Source organism: Phaseolus vulgaris, chromosome 8, assembly GCF_051622355.1.
Source record: "Phaseolus vulgaris cultivar YP4 chromosome 8, ASM5162235v1, whole genome shotgun sequence".
Lineage (NCBI taxonomy): Eukaryota > Viridiplantae > Streptophyta > Magnoliopsida > Fabales > Fabaceae > Phaseolus > Phaseolus vulgaris.
In genome coordinates this window covers 22,975,730-22,996,568 of record NC_143505.1, presented here as the reverse complement: position 1 = coordinate 22,996,568, position 20,839 = coordinate 22,975,730, and the positions used below count along the sequence as shown (strand labels likewise).

The window sequence follows — 20,839 nt, the reverse complement described above, 5'->3', positions numbered from 1 at the left end:
CGCTCTTGGTTTGGCTTTGGATGCTCATGTCTTGGCTTTTGTCTTTCGTGTGAAGTTGTGCTTGGCCCTCTTCCATCATCCCCTCCCTCTTGAAAAGGATTTGTCTTCAAATCCAAAGCTTTTTCTTCAACTAGGGGGATGAGTGTGGCTGGATGGTGTCCATCATCTCCTCCTTCTTGAGAAGATCTATCCTCAGATCTACAGACTTGATCTCGGATAGCAGCCTCTTGCTTCGCCAAAGCTTGTCCTCCTGGATCAAACGTCCACCTATAGAAATCATCAAATAAAGCATAGGTGTTAGTTTGAAAATCAATTTTACTATGTTGCCATTTTTGTTTTTCTTTTGGTTTTGGCAACTTTGGACAATGTTTCTCTTTTGATTGTTGTATGTGTTCTCTAATCATCTTATGCATTTTGAAATGTGCATTTGTGGTTACTTTCTCTTTAGGCATAAATCCTATAGGAGATGGTAACAACTTAAAAGGAGAAAGATGATTTAGCCCACATATAACCTTAAAAGTAGAAATATAAGTAGTTTTGTGAACTACTTTATGGTATGTATGCTCATCTCTAGAGTTGTGTGTGCACTTCATGATTATTCTAGGCATAGTAGAAAGAGCTAGATTTTCAAATGTATTTTGACCATGCGTTTGAGGATGATAAGAATTTAAAGTGTGTAACTTAGTTGCAAGTTTTCCAAAGGAAATCCTCAAATCATGGTTTGCGAAATTCGGAGCTCTATTCAACACTATGCTTGAGGATAAACCATGAAGATGTATCACTTCTCTAGAGAAGAGTTTATCCATAACCATGAAGATTGAATCAAAACCTTTTGTTGTCCTAGGGAGTTTTAATATGAAATTTGTATCTTCCCAAGGATCATTTGCAAAAGGTGAAGGAGTATAGAGTTCATGAGACATTGCCTTGGGTGTAGTTTGAAAACAAGAATTGTACCTAAGGTAATGTCTTTGAACCTCTTTTCTCATGGGGGACAAAAGTTTTCCTTTTAAAAGCTCTAGAGTTTTATCAACTCCAATTTGACCCATGAGTTCTCCTTCTTGAAGACTTTTTCTCTTATGTGTCAAGATAGTCTTGTTGTTACAACCATTGTTTATGAGAATTTGTACACTTTGCAATGGTTGTCTCAATAAGACATGACAAGTTTCTTTAGGCACTACTTCACATAAAAATTTGTTTTTGTAGATGCTTATAGAAAACTTGACATTCACTTGGTGATATCCTAGCACATATGAGAAATAATCTATTTCATTTTTATCTATGCAAGCTTCTTTTAAAGACTCTTCTTTTTTGCTTAGGCTTGTAAGTGTTCCTTTACAAAAGGTAAGGCTTTGAGGTTTTCAACAAGACACATATTTTCAAAGGTATTTTTAGATCTTTTGTCTTGTTGAATGACCTTGTGGGAAGGAACACTCTTCTCCCACGCCTTTTGTTCCTCAAGGATCTTCTCATGCTTTTCTTTTTCTTTTTCTTTTTCTTTAGCTTCCCCTTCGACTTCCTCTCTTTTCTTTTGTATTTTTCTTTCCTTTCTTTCTTTATGGGAAGCAAACAATTTTTCTACCCTCATTTCCCAATCTAGGCAAGCTTCTATATTTTCTTTTCCATGGGAATGGGGTTGGTCTACCCTAACCTCTCTTGGGTTTTCTTGTTCTTTTCTATCTCTTCTATGTCTTCTAGGGGGTGCTTGATAATAATCATTTACTCTAATGCTTCCCTCCCCAAAAGAATCATGATCTTTAGAGATATATGCATGAGAAGGTAATTTTTTTAGAATGTGAGACTTCTCATCCTTTGTTTTAGTCAAAACATTAAGTTTAGTCTCACTCTCCAATTGCCTATATGCAATTGATTGCACAGTTTGTGAAACTTCTTTCAAAAGAGTTTTTAAAGATTTTAATTCACTTCCAATAGACTTTGTAGAATGAGAAGAAGAAGACATGACTAAAACTTTGTGTATACAAGTATTTTACCTTGAGAAAATTTAGGGAAGTCAAAGAAGGTAATCTTCCAGGTAAGGGAGGTGAGTCACAGTGGACTACTTAAGTACCAAGCCTTGCCTTAGCCAAAGACTATCCCTTAATGCTTCACACAAAACTTTCTCTTAGTAAATCACTTAAAACACAATTAAGTTGGAGAAATCAAAATTTTGATGCAAGAAAGCAATGCAACTAGCTAATTAACCAAGCAAAACAAATTAACAAAGCTTATACAAGGCAACACAAATGAAAAGCGTAGCTAATTAATCAATAGAAAAGCAACTAAAAACAATTAACAATTTGCTAATTAAAAACTCTACACTAGTCGGCCCTAGGTGAGGCTTCTTGGACACTTGGAGCCCTTGAAGACACACTCACCGTCTAATAACGTAATTAAGAGGTAATTAACACAAACTAAGTTGCAAGGAAATTAAGAAAACTCCCTTTGTTAATCCTCTTTTTGCTAAAGGCACTTCCTTGTTGTCTTTGCTTGTTGGCCCTCCAAGTGTTTGTGGTGTTTTCAAGAAAGCTTGATTCTGCCTTGTCTTTGTTTCCCCTTAGAATGAAGGTCTTAATTCTCCAATTCCAGCACCTATCAAAAGACTAGACCTTACCCAAGTCAAGTTTCCATTCAATTAAGCACCCAAGTCAAGCTAAAATCTGGCTTTGGAATCACTCAAAACGCATGAACCATTTTTTTTTCAATTTCAGTGGTCAGTTACGCCAGCTGTAGCGCCTCAGATTAGCATTTAATGACTGGAGCGTAAGCAGTTAAAACATTTAAAGCTCAGTCAAAGAGAAAACAGTTTTTCTGTTATGGTCTCAAAACAAACAATCGGTTGTTTCCTCGAATCAATCAGTTGTTTTGGTACTTTAATAGTTCAACCATTCAAAATAGTTTTCAATCTTTTTCTCAAAACACCTAAGTATAAACAATCGGTTGTTTCGACAAAACAATCGGTTGTTTTAACTAAGTTTGAAAACATTTTACTTTCACAAAGATTGAGAATGCTAATGCTTTAGATTTAATCAAAGGGTGGATTACAACATATAAACTACCCCAGAACAAAGCTTAAACCAGCACAGCAACATCAAGCATAGCAGAGGCTTCAACATCCTTCAAAGGATTTGGATTCTTCAAAACTTGAACACCACAAGGTTCAACAATCTCCCCCTATTTGATGAAGACAAATCACTGGTACTTGTGTTTGATCTGATTAAATCTGAAGCAGTTCCTGCAGAAAAAAGCATTTATACTATCCAAAGCTTCTTACAGCAGCAAGTCAGTTTATTACTCTTTTAAAGCATGAAACATAATAAACAATCGGTTATTTACACGAAACAATCTGTTGTTTCTATCAGCAGCAGCAGAAAACACTTTCATATCAGAGATTTTAACATTTTATGCAGTATCAGACAAAGATATACAATAACCAATTAATTATCCCTCTATTTGTCTTCACAAATAGACTTTAGCATGTACCAAAAACAAATTTAAGAGAGATTATTAAGATCAAGAATATCTAACTCATTTCTTAAGAAGAAAAACCTCTCTTTTGGTAAAGGCTTTGTGAAAATGTCAGCTAACTGCAGTTTGGTCTCCACAAACTTCACTTCACAGTTCCCATTTTATACATGATCCCTGATGAAATGATGTCTTATCTCAATATGTTTGGTCCTTGAGTGCTGAATCTGATTTTTGGTGAGATTGATGGCACTTGTGTTATCACACATCAAAGGAACTTTGTTGCTTGAGCCATAGAATCTGTGCACAGCAGCTACCAGTAGCTATATATTCAGCCTCAGCAGTAGATAGAGCAACACATGCTTGCTTCTTGCTATGCCATGAGATTAGACTTGAGCCAAGAAGGTGACAAGTGCCACTTGTGCTCTTTCTATCTAGCTTACAACCTGCAAAGTCAGAATCTGATTAACCAATTAAATGTATTGGAGAGTGAGAAGGATACCATAATCCTACAGATGATGTTCTTTTGAGATATTTCAGAATTCTTTTAGCAGCTTTGAAGTGTGACTCTTTAGGATTTGCTTGATATCTTGCACATAGACACACGACAAACATGATGTCCGGCCTACTAGCTGTTAGATATAGCAAAGATCCAATCAAACCTTTGTATTTTGTTTGATCTACACTCTTTCCAGCAGCATCAACATCCATGTAACAGCTTGATGGCACTGGAGTGCTTGCTTCTTTGTAATTCTCCATTTCAAATTTCTTGAGAATCTCCTTGCAATACTTTGATTGACTTAAGAAGATCCCATCCTTCATTTGCTTAACCTGCAATCCAAGAAAGAAAGATAGTTCTCCCATCATAGACATTTCAAACTCACCTTTCATTGCAGCCACAAATTCTTCACACAATTTATCTTGTGTAGCACCAAAGATGATATCATCAACATAGATTTGCACAAGAATTATTTTTGCATTTGACTTCTTGATGAAGAGAGTCTTGTCTACCATTCCTCTTTCATAACCATGAGATAGCAGAAAGTTGCTAAGCCTCTCATACCACTGCCTTGGAGCTTGTTTCAGTCCATACAAAGCTTTCTTCAACTTGAAGACATGGTTGGGATACTTGTGATCTTCAAAGCCCGGTGGTTGATCTACAAAGACTTCCTCATTGATGTAGCCATTCAAGAAGGCACTCTTGACATCCATTTGGAAGAGTTTAAAACCACTCATACATGCAAAGGCCAGCAGCAGCCTCACAACCTCCAATCTAGCAACAGGAGCAAAGGTTTCACCATAGTCTATGCCCTCTTCTTGATTGTAGCCTTTGGCAACTAGCCTTGCTTTGTTCCTTGTGATCACACCATCCTCATCTAGCTTGTTCCTGAAAACCCATTTCGAACCAATAATATTCATTTCATTAGTTTTAGGGACAAGAAACCATACCTCATTCCTTTCAAACTGATTTAGCTCTTCAAGCATAGCTTCAACCCACTTCTCATCCTTGAGAGCTTCCTCAATTGACTTTGGTTCAATTTGAGAGAAAAAGTTGTGTGCCTGCAGAAGTTTGAGATGGAGCTACGTGTGGAGACACCTTCCTTTATCTGCCCTATGATGTTATCCACTGACAGATCTCTAGGAATCCTCCACTCTTTGGGCAGCTCACTTTGTTGCAGAATTTCAATCGGTTGTTTCTGCGAATCAACCGGTTGTTTTTCTGCACAGATTTCCAACTTCTCCAAACTGATGCTCTGTTCATCTTCCTCAGCACTAGTCTTTGGGATCTGACTGATTCTGCGATCTACATCATCAAAGACAACGTGAACTGATTCTTCTACATTCATCAACCTCTTGTTGTAGACTCTATATGCATGACTTGTGAGTGAATAACCAATGAATATACCAAGGTCCGCTTTCTCATCAAACTTTCCCAATTTTTCCTTTCCATTGTTGAGAACGAAACAGCTGCAGCCAAAGACTTTGAGGTGACTGATGTTGGGCTTCCTTCCATTGAAAAGTTCATATGGAGTTTTCTTTAAAATGGGCCTTATAAGCACCCTATTCATCACATAACAAGAGGTGTTCACTGCATCTGCTAAAAAATACTTAGGAAGTGATGATTCACTAAGCATTGTTGTTGCAAGCTCTTCAAGAGACCTGTTCTTCCTCTCTACAACTCCATTTTGCTGGGGTGTTCTTGGAGCAGAGAAATTGTGCAGAATTCCCAACTTCTCACAGAATTTGCCAAACTTCTCATTCTGAAATTCTCCTCCATGATTTCCTACAAAAGAGATTTTCAAGTACAAAGATTTGGTCCCCTTATGAATGTGGGTCCATCTGGTTTATACTTATCAATTAAAGCTTTATTTCCCTTAGGAATCCACTTCATAAGCCCTTTAGGAACAACATGTTTTCTGATTTTACAGAACCTCACAGAATGGCCTTTTTTCATGCAATAGAAGCATGTAACAATCGGTTGTTTCGATGGTCCAATCGATTGTTTTTCTAGCATTTTCGAAAATGATTTTGAAAATCTATCTTGTTTTGTTTTGTGGATTAAAACCCAATCCAGATTTTCCAAAAACACAATTTTGAGATGCTAGCACACTCTCAAAGTTGGATTGGCCTTTAGAAAGCTTATCCACTGTTTTAACAAGATAGTGAACCTTCTTTTCAAGATTTTTGCAATTTTCACAAACTAGAGTATCACACTTGCAAGAGGAGTTTTTGTAAATGATTTCCAGATTTTCAAAATCCATTTTTGAATGTTATAAATCCTCTTCCAATATCTTTACTCTGTTTTCTAGCCAGTTGTTCTTTTCTTTTAACCGATTGTTCAAGAGAGCCAATCGGTTGGCTTCTTCATGCGTTTCTTGAAAGGCTTGAAGCAATTGACCATAATTTTCAGAGTTTGAAGAGTTTGATGAACTTACACTACTTGAGTCATCCTCCTTTCTGGCTTTTCTTATTTTTCCTTCTCTTCCTTCTTGCTTGACTTTTTGTCATTGCTTCCTTTGGTTCATGAGCAACCTTGAGTGTCTCCCACATTTCCTTAGCAGTTTTGCACTTTGATATTCTGAAAAATTCATTAGTATCTAGTGCAGAAGCTATAATGTTTTGAGCAGACCGATCAAGCTGGGCCATCTTACATTCATCATTTGTCCATTTGGACAAAGGTTTTGCAATGAAAGAATTATCCTTTTTGAACTTTGGAATGTAAGGACCATTCTCAATTGAATCCCAAATTCTTTCATCAATAGATTCAATAAAGATTTTCATTCTTGCTTCCCAAAACTTATAATTCAATCCACAGAATAAAGGTGGTTTGTAGATTGAAGCAGCTTCCTCAAAAGATAGTTTTCCAGCCATAGAAAAAAGGTTTTTGATCAACTTAAATAACTTTCAATAACCAAGCTCTTGATGTCAATTGTTAGAATATATGGCCTTAAACGAGAGTGGGGGTGAATTGTTTAAGAAAGATTTTAGTAAACTTTTAAGCTTAGAATAAAAAATACTTCAAGAAAACCTTGATTAAGAATTCATTTTTTCAAAACATAAAGCAAAAGCACAATACTGGAAAAACAATCGGTTGTTTTACCGAAACAATCGGTTGTTTATACTAGTTATTAATTGACAAAACTGAATTTAAAGAGATAGAGATAGAGAAATTGTACACAGTTGTTTATACTGGTTCACTCCAAATCCAGAGCTACATCCAGTCTTCTCAGAACCCTGAGGAAATCCACTAAGCAATCACCACTTGATCACTTACACCACAACCAAGAGACTGACCTTGAACACCTGAAGAAACACACTCTCCTTGGTCAACACTAAGATTGCTGATCTTGAACACCTCAAGAACACACAGCCAATCTCAGCAAACACAGAAACAAATTGTTCAACAGAGTACAAGGATTACAGTTGTTACAGAAGATAATCTGAAATCAATACAAGCAGAATCCTATTCCAACACTTTGATCAATCACAAACTCTTAGCAATCTCAGCACTTTGAAAAACTCTTTGGAAAAACTTTGTCAAAGATTCTTAATTGTCAAATTTGTTTTTCTGAATTTATTCAAAGATGTAGTTTGTTATCAAATCTTAACATACTCTTAAATTGCATTAAAAGATTGGTCAAAACATTTAATGACTGGAGCATAAGCAGTTAAAACATTTAAAGCTCAGTCAAAGAGAAAACAGTTTTTCTGTTATGGTCCCAAAACAAACAATCGGTTGTTTCCTCGAATCAATCAGTTGTTTTGGTACTTTAACAGTTCAACCATTCAAAACAGTTTTCAATCTTTTTCTCAAAACACCTAAGTATAAACAATCGGTTGTTTCGACAAAACAATCGGTTGTTTTAACTTAGTTTGAAAACATTTTACTTTCACAAAGATTGAGAATGCTAATGCTTTAGATTTAATCAAAGGGTGGATTACAACATATAAACTACCCAAGAACAAAGCTTAAACCAGCACAGCAACATCAAGCATAGCAGAGGCTTCAACATCCTTCAAAGGATTTGGATTCTTCAAAACTTGAACACCACAAGGTTCAACAGGTAACCCTCCCTATTGCATTCCTTCCTAAGGTAGGAGGATCTAGGGTATTTATCCACATTATGGTTGTTATGGAAGATGTCTTCACTTGGAGAATAGGTTTCTTATAACGTTCTTTGTTTGGAGGTCTATGTAAATCTCATCCATGTTTACTCCTAGACCAATGTGTTCTACTTTTCGAAGTTTGTATATATTTTATAATTATTTCTCTTATCTCAAAATTTGCTTGTGATTGTTTGGCTAGTTTTTCATGGATATCTATGTTTTTTATTGTTAAGGTTACCATGAACACTAGAATAATGAGATGGATCACTAATTGTTGAATTTGAAAATAGAAATTGTTTTCACAAAAGAGTTGAAGTCAACCTGAATGATCAAATATTTTCACAAAATATTTTTATTTTTGGTGGAGTTAATTAAGGATTCTTAAATGAGATTTCTCTAAGTTCACTTCCAGGAAAGCGAGGTCAGTTACACTGGACTACTTAAGTATCGGGTCTTTCCTAGCCAAAGGTTACCTTTGATAGGGCTCACAAAAGTATCTTCAAAACAATTTTGAAGCCTAATTGTGTGTGTGTGAATACATTGATGATCATAAGACCATAGGAAGGTCTACTATTAACAAGTAAAGAAAAGCCTACGTATAATAGAGACATAAAAGCAATAAAAAGAAAGGAAGGAAATAAATGCAAGTGGGAAAAATAAAACTACATGAATCCTATAGTGACAGTCCAGTGGCAATTTAGAGCCCCTTGACACATTGGCACACTAATGCATGTGGATTATTACAGAGTTTATTGGGATTGCATTTGGAACATTTTCCAAAACAACATAAAAGTAAAAATTATACAAAGAACAAAAAATACACAAAATTTTGTGATACAAAAATGAGTAGATTTTTTTTAAGGCAACGTGCTTGTTGAAATGCTTGGTGTTTGGTGAAGAATTGAAATGATTTTGATGTTGAAGTTTGAAAGAGGTTCGACCAACTTTCTAGGATTCACAAGACCTTTAGGCTCTTTAGCAAAAAGGAGATTTAAGAGAGAATGATTATGGAAATTCATAATTTCATTCAATATATGATAAATTTGAATACAAATGGTAGAAGTCACCTATTTTATAGGTGAAAATGATGAAGGTGGCTTGTTCCTTAAGCTACCATAACTCTAGTTAAGTAAGCTTAACCATGGTGACCTCTAGTAGTTTAAGGAGGTGTCGTCCAAGCCTTCTAAGATGCTCTAGAAACCTACTCTAGAAATGATCCAAAAATACAAGGTCAAAAGAAATGTCTATTATACTTTTTACATGTTTTATATAAGCTAAGACAAATATTTATTTCGTACTTCTTGAGACTATTCTTTGCTCTTAGCTTAGATGACTTGGAAAGTGAAGAAGGTCCTTCATCATAATGGCTCATCAAGAATTCTGCTAAACCACTACAGAGTGGTGCGTGAAAGTTCCTACGAACATCTTGCATTAGACAACATCTTAGCCCTTTGAGACAACATCTGAGCCCTTTGATATCAAGATTTGAGCTTAGAAGACTTTAAGGTGGCTTTCGGGATCTCTTGACCTAGAAAATTATGTGATTTTAGGTACCATGTAGTGGGTGGTACCTGTTCATTCATGATTGCTTGGGAGAAAGGTTGTGGATCGACTTGGAACTGGATCAGACATGGGTCGGCATGTCCCTGACATGACATTTGTCAATGCATGGCCTGCTGCAATTCTTCATTTTTTTTCTATAATTCTTCATGGGCTCGTAATGTTAGTGATGCGACTGCTCCACTTCTTCATACAATTAGTCTTTTGCTTGTGTTTCCTTTATTCTCTTTCTTGTTTTCGCATTGTCACATTGCAACTCATTGTTACAGGATTTCTTGCAAAGTTGGAACCTGACCATCTTCCTCAGGTTGAACTACTTGTCTCTAGTTTCTCATGATTTCATTTAATCTTCTCATGTAAGAGTATGGAAATTTAGAATGGTTTCTCGTGGAGGTCGGAAGAATTTACCTGTCCCACGGTGGACATCAATTTTTTATGATTTAAAGTGGTGACTCTAAACTAGTGAGTTTCAGTCCCCTCTACAACTAAGGATGTGTCCTATTTGTAGGTGTTCTCCTCCCTTGAGCGTTCATAGGATAAATTTTAAGTACTAGAAAATCGATTCATGAGGTATGAGATGTAAGATACCAGAAAAACAAATCAAAGTATCCCAAGATTTAATGGTTCACAAAAATTCGATAACAGAATAGTTATTTCCACTAATCTTGTTGGACACGGTGAAACGATGCCCTATGACCAACACATACATCGTCTAAGGGGCAACCCAAAACATATCACCTGAAGGACAAATTTTCATCATCTAACCCTTAGCCCCCTAATTCTTAACACTTCTTTTAGATGTTCTTTCAATACTTACTTAGTCAACCATGGATGTCACTCCAAGTCCAGGATGTACAAACATTGTGATTATAATTTTAAAAAAAATCATGGTAACAGTTTAACATGACATTAGTATAGTTATAAATATTATATTTACATTATCTTTTATATTGGAAAATCAACTGGTGAGTCCTTTAATTTTATTAATTTTCTTTAAAATATGATGGCTTAATCCAACTTGTAGCTCATCCCAAGTTTCAATGCAATCTTAAAACATCTCAACCCAATCCATATTTTGTCGATTAAAGATTGTATTTTTCAACCTAATATTAAAAGAGTATAACCCAACTCATATTTGGTGGTTAAAGATAGGCAATTGCATTCTACACCCCTATAATTTGAAACCCACCCTCATATCAATTAAAATTCCAATTTTACCCTTTAAAATTTGTATTTCGAATTATACAATTAAAATAAAATAAAAAAGTATTCTAGAATGTACGTATTCCAAAATAATACATTCTAGTAATCTATTTTTTGGATTTCAAAGTACATTTCAAATTCAGAAATATATTCTAGATTTCACAATCTAGAATTAATTTCACAATGTACAAAAACCATCAAATACGTCTCGATTGTACAATTCAAACACTTTTTGGATCAACCATTCCAGAATGATACAGCAGCAGTGAAAACAAAGAAAAATACACAAACAAACTTGTTCAACGGTAACGGCACTGCAACGAAGTAGACAATGATTCTTAGGAAGGCAATGATGGTCGGACAGGGATTGTCACACACAGCCACAATAAGCAAGGGGGTATTTTTCACAAACAACACCCCCACGATAACGTTGTTGTTGTTACCACCGCTGCTATACTATCCCCATTGCGCGAAAGAAGAGAGGAAAAACACTACAAAGGAAGAAAGAGAAAGATAACTCGTTGTGAAAAAAAAGTTTATTTTGGAAAGCTTGTTCTGGAAAAATTATTCCATACAGTATTACATACGTTCAAAAAGCTTCTTCCAAAAAGTTTGTTCTAAATGTATTTCATGCATTCCAGAAAATTTGTACTGAAAATCCCGTTTTGAAAACCTATTATTCAAATTCTGTTACGGAAACTCCAAAAACCATGTTCCTGAAATTCTGGAAAAACTTCCAAAACAGGCAATCTCCGAAACAAGTAATCTGGAAGTAGCTTTAAACTAAGGTAAAGTGGTTATTTTGAAAATTGTGGGGTGTGTAAAAAATTTATGGGAGTGTAGGTAGAAGAATCCCAAATCAAGTTGTAATAATGTTTGGACCGATTGTTTAGCTTTTAAGCACTTTGTATAACATTCAATTAATTAATCTGAATAAACTTTGATACAACATATTTAAATTGGTGTAAATATTTGAAAAAAACTATTAAAATAAATTATAGTGTTTATAACTTAATGACAACCTATTTTAATAAGCTCTCTATAATAGTTTATGAGAACAATTTACAGCTTATACAAAAATAGTTTAACTACATTTTCTCTTTAATTAATATAAAACAACTTATATATAAATATTTATATGATAAGCAGTACATAATACAAGGGATTGTGATGCCAATCATTTGGCTTTTATTATGATAGGTTTAGAGTAAATCTTTTAAACTGGTAATGTATCAAAAACTCATGCCTTGACTTACTTGGTGAAAGCCTGAATAAGAGTCCAATTACTAGAAATTTAAATTTTAACATAAATTTTTATATGATAAATATTCAAAATTCCAACACATCTACATATCCATAAACAAGAATCTTCGCTAAGCAACGCCTCCAACTTATTTGGTCGTGCTCCCTTTATTCCAGATTTTAGTTTTAATACAAAAAATATATTCAGAAAACTAATTTTCAGAATAAAAAAAAAGTCCTAGGAATGAAAAGAGAAGAAAGATTGCAAACAGAAAGCCCCCATAACAATACTGGGGTAATGACACATGTAGGAAACTAAATCATGGTTCCAAGACCCAAATCAAAATCTTCTGTAGGCACCCTAAATAATCTATCTTTCATATCTAGTTACTAGCTCTCGTGTATTGTCTTGAATAAAGGGCTAACAAGGAATTCTGTATCTGAAAACATAGTAATCTCTCTTGACAAATGATGTTTAAACTATTCATAATATATGCAATTTTTTTTTAAACTGATGCTAAATGAAGAAATATTAAATTATACCAGCTTTAATGATATAGATAATAGCTTCTAACATGCCAAACCAACCAACTGAACCTAAAAAGCTGAGCAATCACTCATAAATACTCATTAGCAGGTAGAGGAGGTAGACAAGTAGAAATAGGAAAAGACTTCGACAATTGGACCTGAATTTGAAATTCAAACAAATTATCAACTAAACAGGCCCTAAATTAAAAGATATATTTGTAATTAATGATCAAAAGTCATAATCTCAATGGGAAGACAGTGCCCAATAAGAACTAAAAATAAATAAAAGGTAGAACAAAAGAGAACAAAAAACAGAGATGAAAGGATAAAACAAATCAACGACATAACACTCAAGTTAGTTTAGTGATATGCAGGCTAGAAAATGACCAGAACGAATGATGGCCAGACAATGTTGGTGCGGACAAATAGTGTTTTTGCACCCAGCGTTGTGACAGCACCCACTACAGCCCCAGAATGTTGCAGTTTTCTGTGCTATCATGACAAGAACAGGCTGCTATTTAAAACTAAAATGCTATTCCGTATTGGTAGGGCCTTAGTGCTTCTCCAGATCACTATCCTTCTAAAGCATCACTATTTTGTGCAATGGACTACTAATACTATGCTTAAAAGATGTCTTGGCTCTATACAATTGCTTTATATTTACTATAGCTTTACACATAGATAAATAGGAAGATAGGCTGTATTGAATTTGATTCCTATTCAAAATATCAGGGTTGTTGCCTAAACGGATGAGGCAACTTTATGAGAAAAAAGATAGAAGATATTTCGGGTATATATGTACTCATTGGTGTAAAATATGGGTATATCATTCATGTTCAAAACATTACCATTCTTGGGAGTAATGACTTTGTATGGGAAGAAAATGATGGATAAAATCAAGGATTGGTAAGGGAGTTAGTAGCAACTTCTGGTCCAAGCTCAACATTACATAGTACCAGTGTCTTTCTCTATTTAACCACTATGCAATGACTAACTTTTGAGCACTTTGCACAATGATCTACAATGTCACCCTCTTAATTATGAATTTATTTATTACTACATTAATTAAATGAGACTTAAGAAGAAGACAGTGCATTCATCTACTAATAGGATATACAATCAAGGTCAATTTCCATCCAGCTAGCCAATAATATCAATTGCAGCTTACTAAACTTTCATTATAACCAATTGGATAAAAATCATGCATGTCAGATTGAAGAGTTAATGAAAACGAGAAAACTTAGATGAATTTATTTAGGTAATTTTAGTGTTTTTCTCCAATTAAGACTGAAGTTTCACCTCAGTAACCTAGACAGATCTTTAATACAAACCTTTATTTTGGATTTTACAAGGCCAATCTCCAATTCTGATAGGACAACAGTATAAACACCTAAGAAATTGCATTTAAGTTTTTTCCTTAATGAAACCCGTAAAAAATAACATTGTTCTTCCAGTAATATATGTAGTTGATCTTACACATTCTTCAGGTGCTGGTATAACATTCCTAGATTACACCTGAAAGGGAACATGTATTTTCAAAAGTAACAACTGCTGCATTAAAATCCAAAATCCAACTACTTCTTTCAATTAGCTTAAAGAACACTATATTAGTCCAGATTTGGCTGAGATCCTCCCATATCATAATATTCAGAGACTTAAAATTCCTTGCAGATACAAAAGTACTTTAACTGTAAAAGCACTTGCACAGCACTAACATTAGGTTCCTGTGTCATAGTTTCACACTGTCCTGAATCTACTTAACATTCAAAGTTCAAACCTTTAAAGCAAAACTACTTCCAATATTTCACCAAAAGGATTATAAATAGCACATTCATCAATTATTGAACTTTAAGCAACAAACTATCTATCTAATTAACGGAAAATGGCTACCTTGAGGATGGCTCCCCGTGGTTGAGGGCCTTTGGTATCTGACCCCAATGCCACTTCATTCGTACTCTTAAATAATATAATCAAACGTTTATGTCAAGATTTATAGCATGTTTGTTTCAACAAAAATTTGTAGAAGTAATTACTTCAATTTAAGCTAAACAAAATATATATTAGCCAACACATGAGTGTCTCCAAACTATTTGCAATGTAATCTTCCAAAATTAATTTGAAATGAAAATTTTATGTTAAGAATCTATCTGGATGTTTCTCTTAACCGCACTTAGGATTTCAATCTACTCTCAAATGTGTGTGTGGGTGTATTGCACTGTTTTTCTCTCGCAAGTCGCAGCTATGATGTCCATACGGTTAGAGTTAATTCGTTTTCCTCACAAGACTGCATAGGGCTAACTATTGTCCCTCTCCCCATTTCATAGGTCTCCACACACTTGCTTGATCAACCACACTCACAATCCATTGCGAACAGACAAAACCCTGAAACCATAATTCTTTCAAGAAAGGAAAATTCTAATTACGCATCTGCAAACTCCACATTTTCCATTTTCATTTTTCTCCGGAATCGGGAAGTTCAGGAGAGGAAGAGAATCAAGCAAAACCACAAAACAACGTCACAAGGGAAAGCAAGACCTTAATGTAATAACAATGCTACTAATCATGGTGATCACAAAACACACGATCACAAACAGTTATTAATAACATGCCAATCACTGGCACTCTAAAACACCCAAAGTACCCAAAATATAAAAACAATAATTGGTTCAACGAGATCTGTTATGCTCTGTTCTCACATTATTGAGAAGGACGGAGAAAACAAAAGGGGGCGAGGTTGGGGAGGGAGGCTTAGGAAGTGTCCCAGGGCCTAGGTTCGGCGAGGGCAACGACCATACCTTGGAGGTCGTGGTCGAGGAGGACCTGGCATCCGAGCCTGGAGTGCTTGTTGAGGATCCTGGCTCGGGAATTCCGAACGAGGACGTATTCCTCGTCGTAGGAGCGAGGGGGAAGCTTGTCGAGCCACTCTTGGGCGATGTTTACCTCGCAGTGGGCGGAGCAGGCGTCGATCTCTTCAAGGCGGTGGGAGTCCGGGTCGATCAGGCCCGTGTTGATTAGGGCCTTCAGGAGGGTATGCCCCGCCAGACCCACCACCTCGTGCTTCTTGCCCTCGAAGTCGATCGCCGAGAACCGCACGATGCGGTCCGAGACCTTCTTCGTGGAGGAGGAGGTGATGGCGGTGGTGGTGGTGGCGGTGGAGCGCGATATTAGAGATTTCGAGAAGAAGGAGAGGGAGGGGAGGCGGTGCACTTGAGAGGACAGCCTCTGCAGATTCGCCACTGCCATCGTTGTTTGTTGGATCGAAGAGTGGAACAAAGGAGCCGAGGGAGGAAGAAAGGAAATGGGGATGTTTCTTCTTCTGGGCCTCTCAATGTAGCTGATTAGGAAAGGGCTTTTACTTACTGCACCTCCCAAATTTATAATTGCACTCACATAATTTTTTAAATGTAAAAGTGACATTTGAAATTACCTATTGTTTTTGCAAGTTGACTTGCTCCCCGGTTGACTCTGATGACAAGTTCTAGCTCCGTCTGTTTGTTCATGAGTCTGTCTTATCTCTTGCTGCTTTGGAATGTAGCTCCGTTGAAATAGAGGGGACCCTACCTGTTGATTGCACTCCAACGATCAAGTCAATACAGGACTTATAAGAATCAAGAAGTAACAAGTTTCCGTCTTAGAAACAACGTACCTTTACCTGGGAGCTCAAGTCCCTTTTATAACCTACCTCTTATGGTAGCTTTCCATCCCGAGAGTCTCTCTCAACGAAAGCCTGCGTAATTAGAGATATTTTGTTTTAGGGCACATTCTCTTAGCGTTGCAACTGAAATAATCTCTCTTTTTTGGAGTGCATTAAATCTTAACAGAATAACCATCAGAGTAGCAACTCATGTATCAGCATCAGAGTCCAATGTTTCACATAGACACCTTCAACGAGGCGCTACATACCACACATGCAACCTACCCCCTCGTGCCCAAGCACACATGGGCTTAAGTTTGGAGAAAGCGTCTTGCTTGAGCTAAACTCATACGCACTAAGCACACCCCTAGGTCCACTACTACCCTTTATTGCCCGCCTAGGCCTTGTGCAAAAGGGTTGTGTTAAGTGTATATAGAAAGGAGTTAATCCATGTCTTGAACCCAACCCCTAGACCATCAACTTGTCTTAGAAGTCGAGCCGAGCTAATTGAGCCTGACTTCCGACCAGCAAGCTCTCTGAGCGATCTGGGCAGTACACCTATGAAAATATTTGGGAAGAAGCTTTCTGAAATATTGAGAACAAAATTTTGAAACAAAATTTTCATAGAATCATTTCTGTATTAGAATTTCCAAATTAAGATGGACCAACTTTTCATAACCGAATTTCTGAAACAAGTTTTTTAGAACATAACTGATGATGATTTTCAGAGCAAGTTTTCAAGAATTTTTAATTTTTTTTTTATCTCAATACAGTGGAGAACGGTGTAATGGACAATGGAGGTGCAACGACGATGACACAGTGACGGTGATGACGGCAGCAGTGTGGTGCAGTGAGGAATGGTATTTCATCCTTATTCTCTTAGTATGGAGATATAGTTAGTAATAATGGGAGTACAGAAAGAAAACGATTTTGGAAGGAATTTATGTTGGGATGCCCTTTGCCTTATGGACCCAATGCAACAGATTTAAGGGTAACAGAAGAAATTTACTTCTTAGTCCTTTCCCAAGTTATTTACATATTTTTTCAATATATTCTAAATTGTCCTTAGAACATTTGCTTTGCTTGTTGAATTTTTAAGCGTGCTCTTCTTTTCGACTACCAAAATATGGCATTTTAAACATTTTTTTCTTAGTACATGGTTTGCTCATTTTATGTTACTGTTTTGCTTTTAATCATCCTTTATTTAATTCAACTAATAAGTTTTCAAAAATATCTCTCTAATTCCTCAACTAAAAATAATTACATCATTTTTCAACTTTTATTTTATAAAATTAATTAGTTGTCCTTATAATTATTCTTGTTTTAACTAAACATTTTAATCTTTTAATAATAAAAGTAAATTTTATTTGAAAAAATAAAATTATACAATTACTCTTCCCAAATATCATAGATATTTATAAAAAAGTAATCATTCTTTTAAAATTAATTTTTTTAAATTGTATTACTTAAATGACGATATACAGGTATGATACATCTGTTTTTTACTAGTATTTACAATTATTAGTATTACTATTATCATAAATTATTATTAAAAATATATTATCATTTATATTATTATTATATTTATTATCATAATTATATTTTCATTTTTATTATTATTATCATAATTATTATTATTATTATTATTGAAAATCCTTAAATTAATATTTCAATTTTAATATGTATTAATATAAAATAAAATTATTAGTATTAGTATTAGTATTATCACAAATTATTAATAATAAAAAAATTATCAATATTTTTATTATAATTATTTTACTATTATTATTATAACTATTATTGTTATTATTATTACATGAAATACTTAAATTAATATTTTTATTTTATTATATATCAATATAAAATAAAATTATTAGTATTATTGTTATCAAATTTTTTTATTAAAATTTAGAAAATTATTAGTATTATTGTTATCAATTTTTTTTATTAAAATTTAGAAAATTATTATGATTATTATTATTGTGATAATTTTTTATTATTATTAATATTATTATGATTAGTCATATTATTATTAATATTTTTATTACTTTAATTAATATCATTTGTAAAAAAAAAGTTTTTACAAATGTCATAGGTAAGTTTCACGAGTTCAGTAAATTTCACAAACAATATTCTAAATCCGTCTTAACTATTTTCATTTTATATATATTAATATAAAATAAAATTATTAGTATTGCTATTCTTATAAATTATTGTTAACAATAAGAAAATTACTAATATTATTAAAATAGTTATTATCATAATTATTTTTAATATTATTATTATTATTATCATCGTAATTATTATTAATGTGATTATTATAATAATAATAATAATTTTTGTTAGTTTTATTATTTCATCAAATTATTAAATTATATTTTTATTTTTATATATATATATATATATTAATATAAAATAAAATTATCAGTATTACTATTATCTATGTGTAATATTAAAAATTCAAATAAATAATGTTATTATTTACACACTTATATTAACAATATAAATTTATAGTATATTATGAATAAAAAATATCATTATCATCATCATTATGTAAAATCATTATACTTTGGTGTCAATTGGCTTAATCAATGCGAGTGTTCGATTTTTTACAAATTTTATTCCTACTAAAGAATGTCAATTATGAATAAATTGCAAAATACACACAGACACACACATATATATATATATGCAATATACATATATTAATAAATATAATGTGTAAATGCTTTGTGTTGATATCTCCATTCAACTGCAACGCCTGTATTCTTCTCATATCCTCTCTTGTATTTTCAATCTTTGGAAAATTCAAGAATGGACATTGCACCCATATGCATAAATAAATTTAAAAAAAAAGAGAGTAAATTCACACATTGCATATCCATCTTCTATTTTATAATTGAAAAACAATACTTACTGGTTGATTTCGTGGTTTTAGAATGATAACATAACTTCTGAAAACGAAAAAGACGTTTGATGGGGATAAAAATGAAGATGAACGGAGAAAAGATGCAATTGTGCAATGCTCCTGAGGAAATCTCACTTTGCAATGTTTAATTTTGAATTTAAAATAGTTTTATCTATTATGTTAGTCTCACTTTAAGATATAAAATTAAAACTACTCACGACAATATTTTCGGTCATATATTTGTAAAATAATAAAATAAAATAAAAATATAAAAATAAAATTGAAATAAAATAAAATATCAGTTAAGTGAGGAATCCCTTTATATATAGGTATAGATAGGTATAGAAGTATAAATAACATATATTAAAGTTACATATACTTTAATATAATAAAAATGTGAGAACATTATTATTAAAGTTATATGTACTTTAATATAATAAAAATACGAAAACATAAAATAATTAAATTTTAAAAATAACATAAGTTATATATTTTTTAATATAATAAAGATATGAAAAGATATGCGAAACATTCCTTAAGCAGATTGGATTTACTTGAAATTTTAATAAAAAAAATTGTATTTACAATTATTTGTTTAAAAAAACAAAATTTTATTTAAATAGTATCATATTTATAAAAAAAATCTTTATTTAAATAAAATTTAATTTATTTATTTAATTTAAAATAAATAATCAAATAATTTTTCATTATTTTAAAATAAATAAATAATTTATTTTGTAAATAAGGTTATATAATATTTTAATACTATTTTTTAATAAAATTACAGTAAAAAAAACGAAGTTAGTTAATAATAAGATAAACTATATTTCTATATTAATTTCAACTGGCAATCTGTTAAAATATAAATAACACTAAAATTAAAATATATTAAAATTAAATAATAAATTGTTATAAATTAAAAGTGCTTAATTTTATAATAATTTTTAAAAAAATATATATTAAAATTGTAAAACTATTAGCTAATTTTAGGATTTTTTTTTTCTTATATATTTTTCATCTTCCATTGTTAAGATTTTGAATGTTTATACCACAATAATCTTTTGAAAATTAAAAATAATTGAATGTAAAATAAATTAATTAGGATTAGTTATATAATATTGCTTTAAATTATTATATATGTGACAATTGTTATCATTCAATTTTTTTCACATTTTTCTATCATAAACTCTTTAATAATTAAATAAATATTAGTCTTTACATAACTAAAGGAGATATAATCTCTTTATATTTTATTGTTATAAAATTAATATAAACAAAAACTGAAAATTGTAGTCGAGAATAAAATAAAATAAAATAAAATATAAAATCCGATGAGACAGAGTTAACCAACAATATTTTTTGCAAACTTTAGAATAACATGGGAATTCAACTTTTTTCCAATATTAACAAAAAAGTATGAGATTCAAAATCATGAGAATTAAAAGAAAAGAATACTATTATTGTGAAATACTTTTATTTCCAAACATTCCACGAATATGAAAATACATTAATCAACAGTGGTTGGTGGTGCCTAATTGTTAACACTACTTTGTGAGGGTCTCAACATTGTTAGAATTTTTTTTTCTCAACATTGTTAGAATGGTCAATCACCGGTTCTTCAGATGCTTCATCATTAGTAGCCAGTGTTTTAGAAGCAGGAAGTTTCCTTGTGAGGCTTTGTTTCCAAATTGTACATC

At 32.9% G+C, this 20,839-nt stretch overlaps 1 protein-coding gene across 1 annotated transcript; it reads right to left on the bottom strand.

Annotated features, from left to right (window-relative positions):
- Positions 1 to 15,136: 15,136 nt before the first annotated feature.
- On the bottom strand, positions 15,137 to 15,945 carry LOC137823563 (2Fe-2S ferredoxin-like superfamily protein). The gene has a single exon (XM_068628749.2). It carries the CDS (start codon positions 15,841 to 15,843, stop codon positions 15,349 to 15,351), a length of 495 nt encoding a protein of 164 aa, XP_068484850.1. The 5' UTR covers positions 15,844 to 15,945; the 3' UTR covers positions 15,137 to 15,348.
- Between the last annotated feature and the right edge of the window lie 4,894 nt (positions 15,946 to 20,839).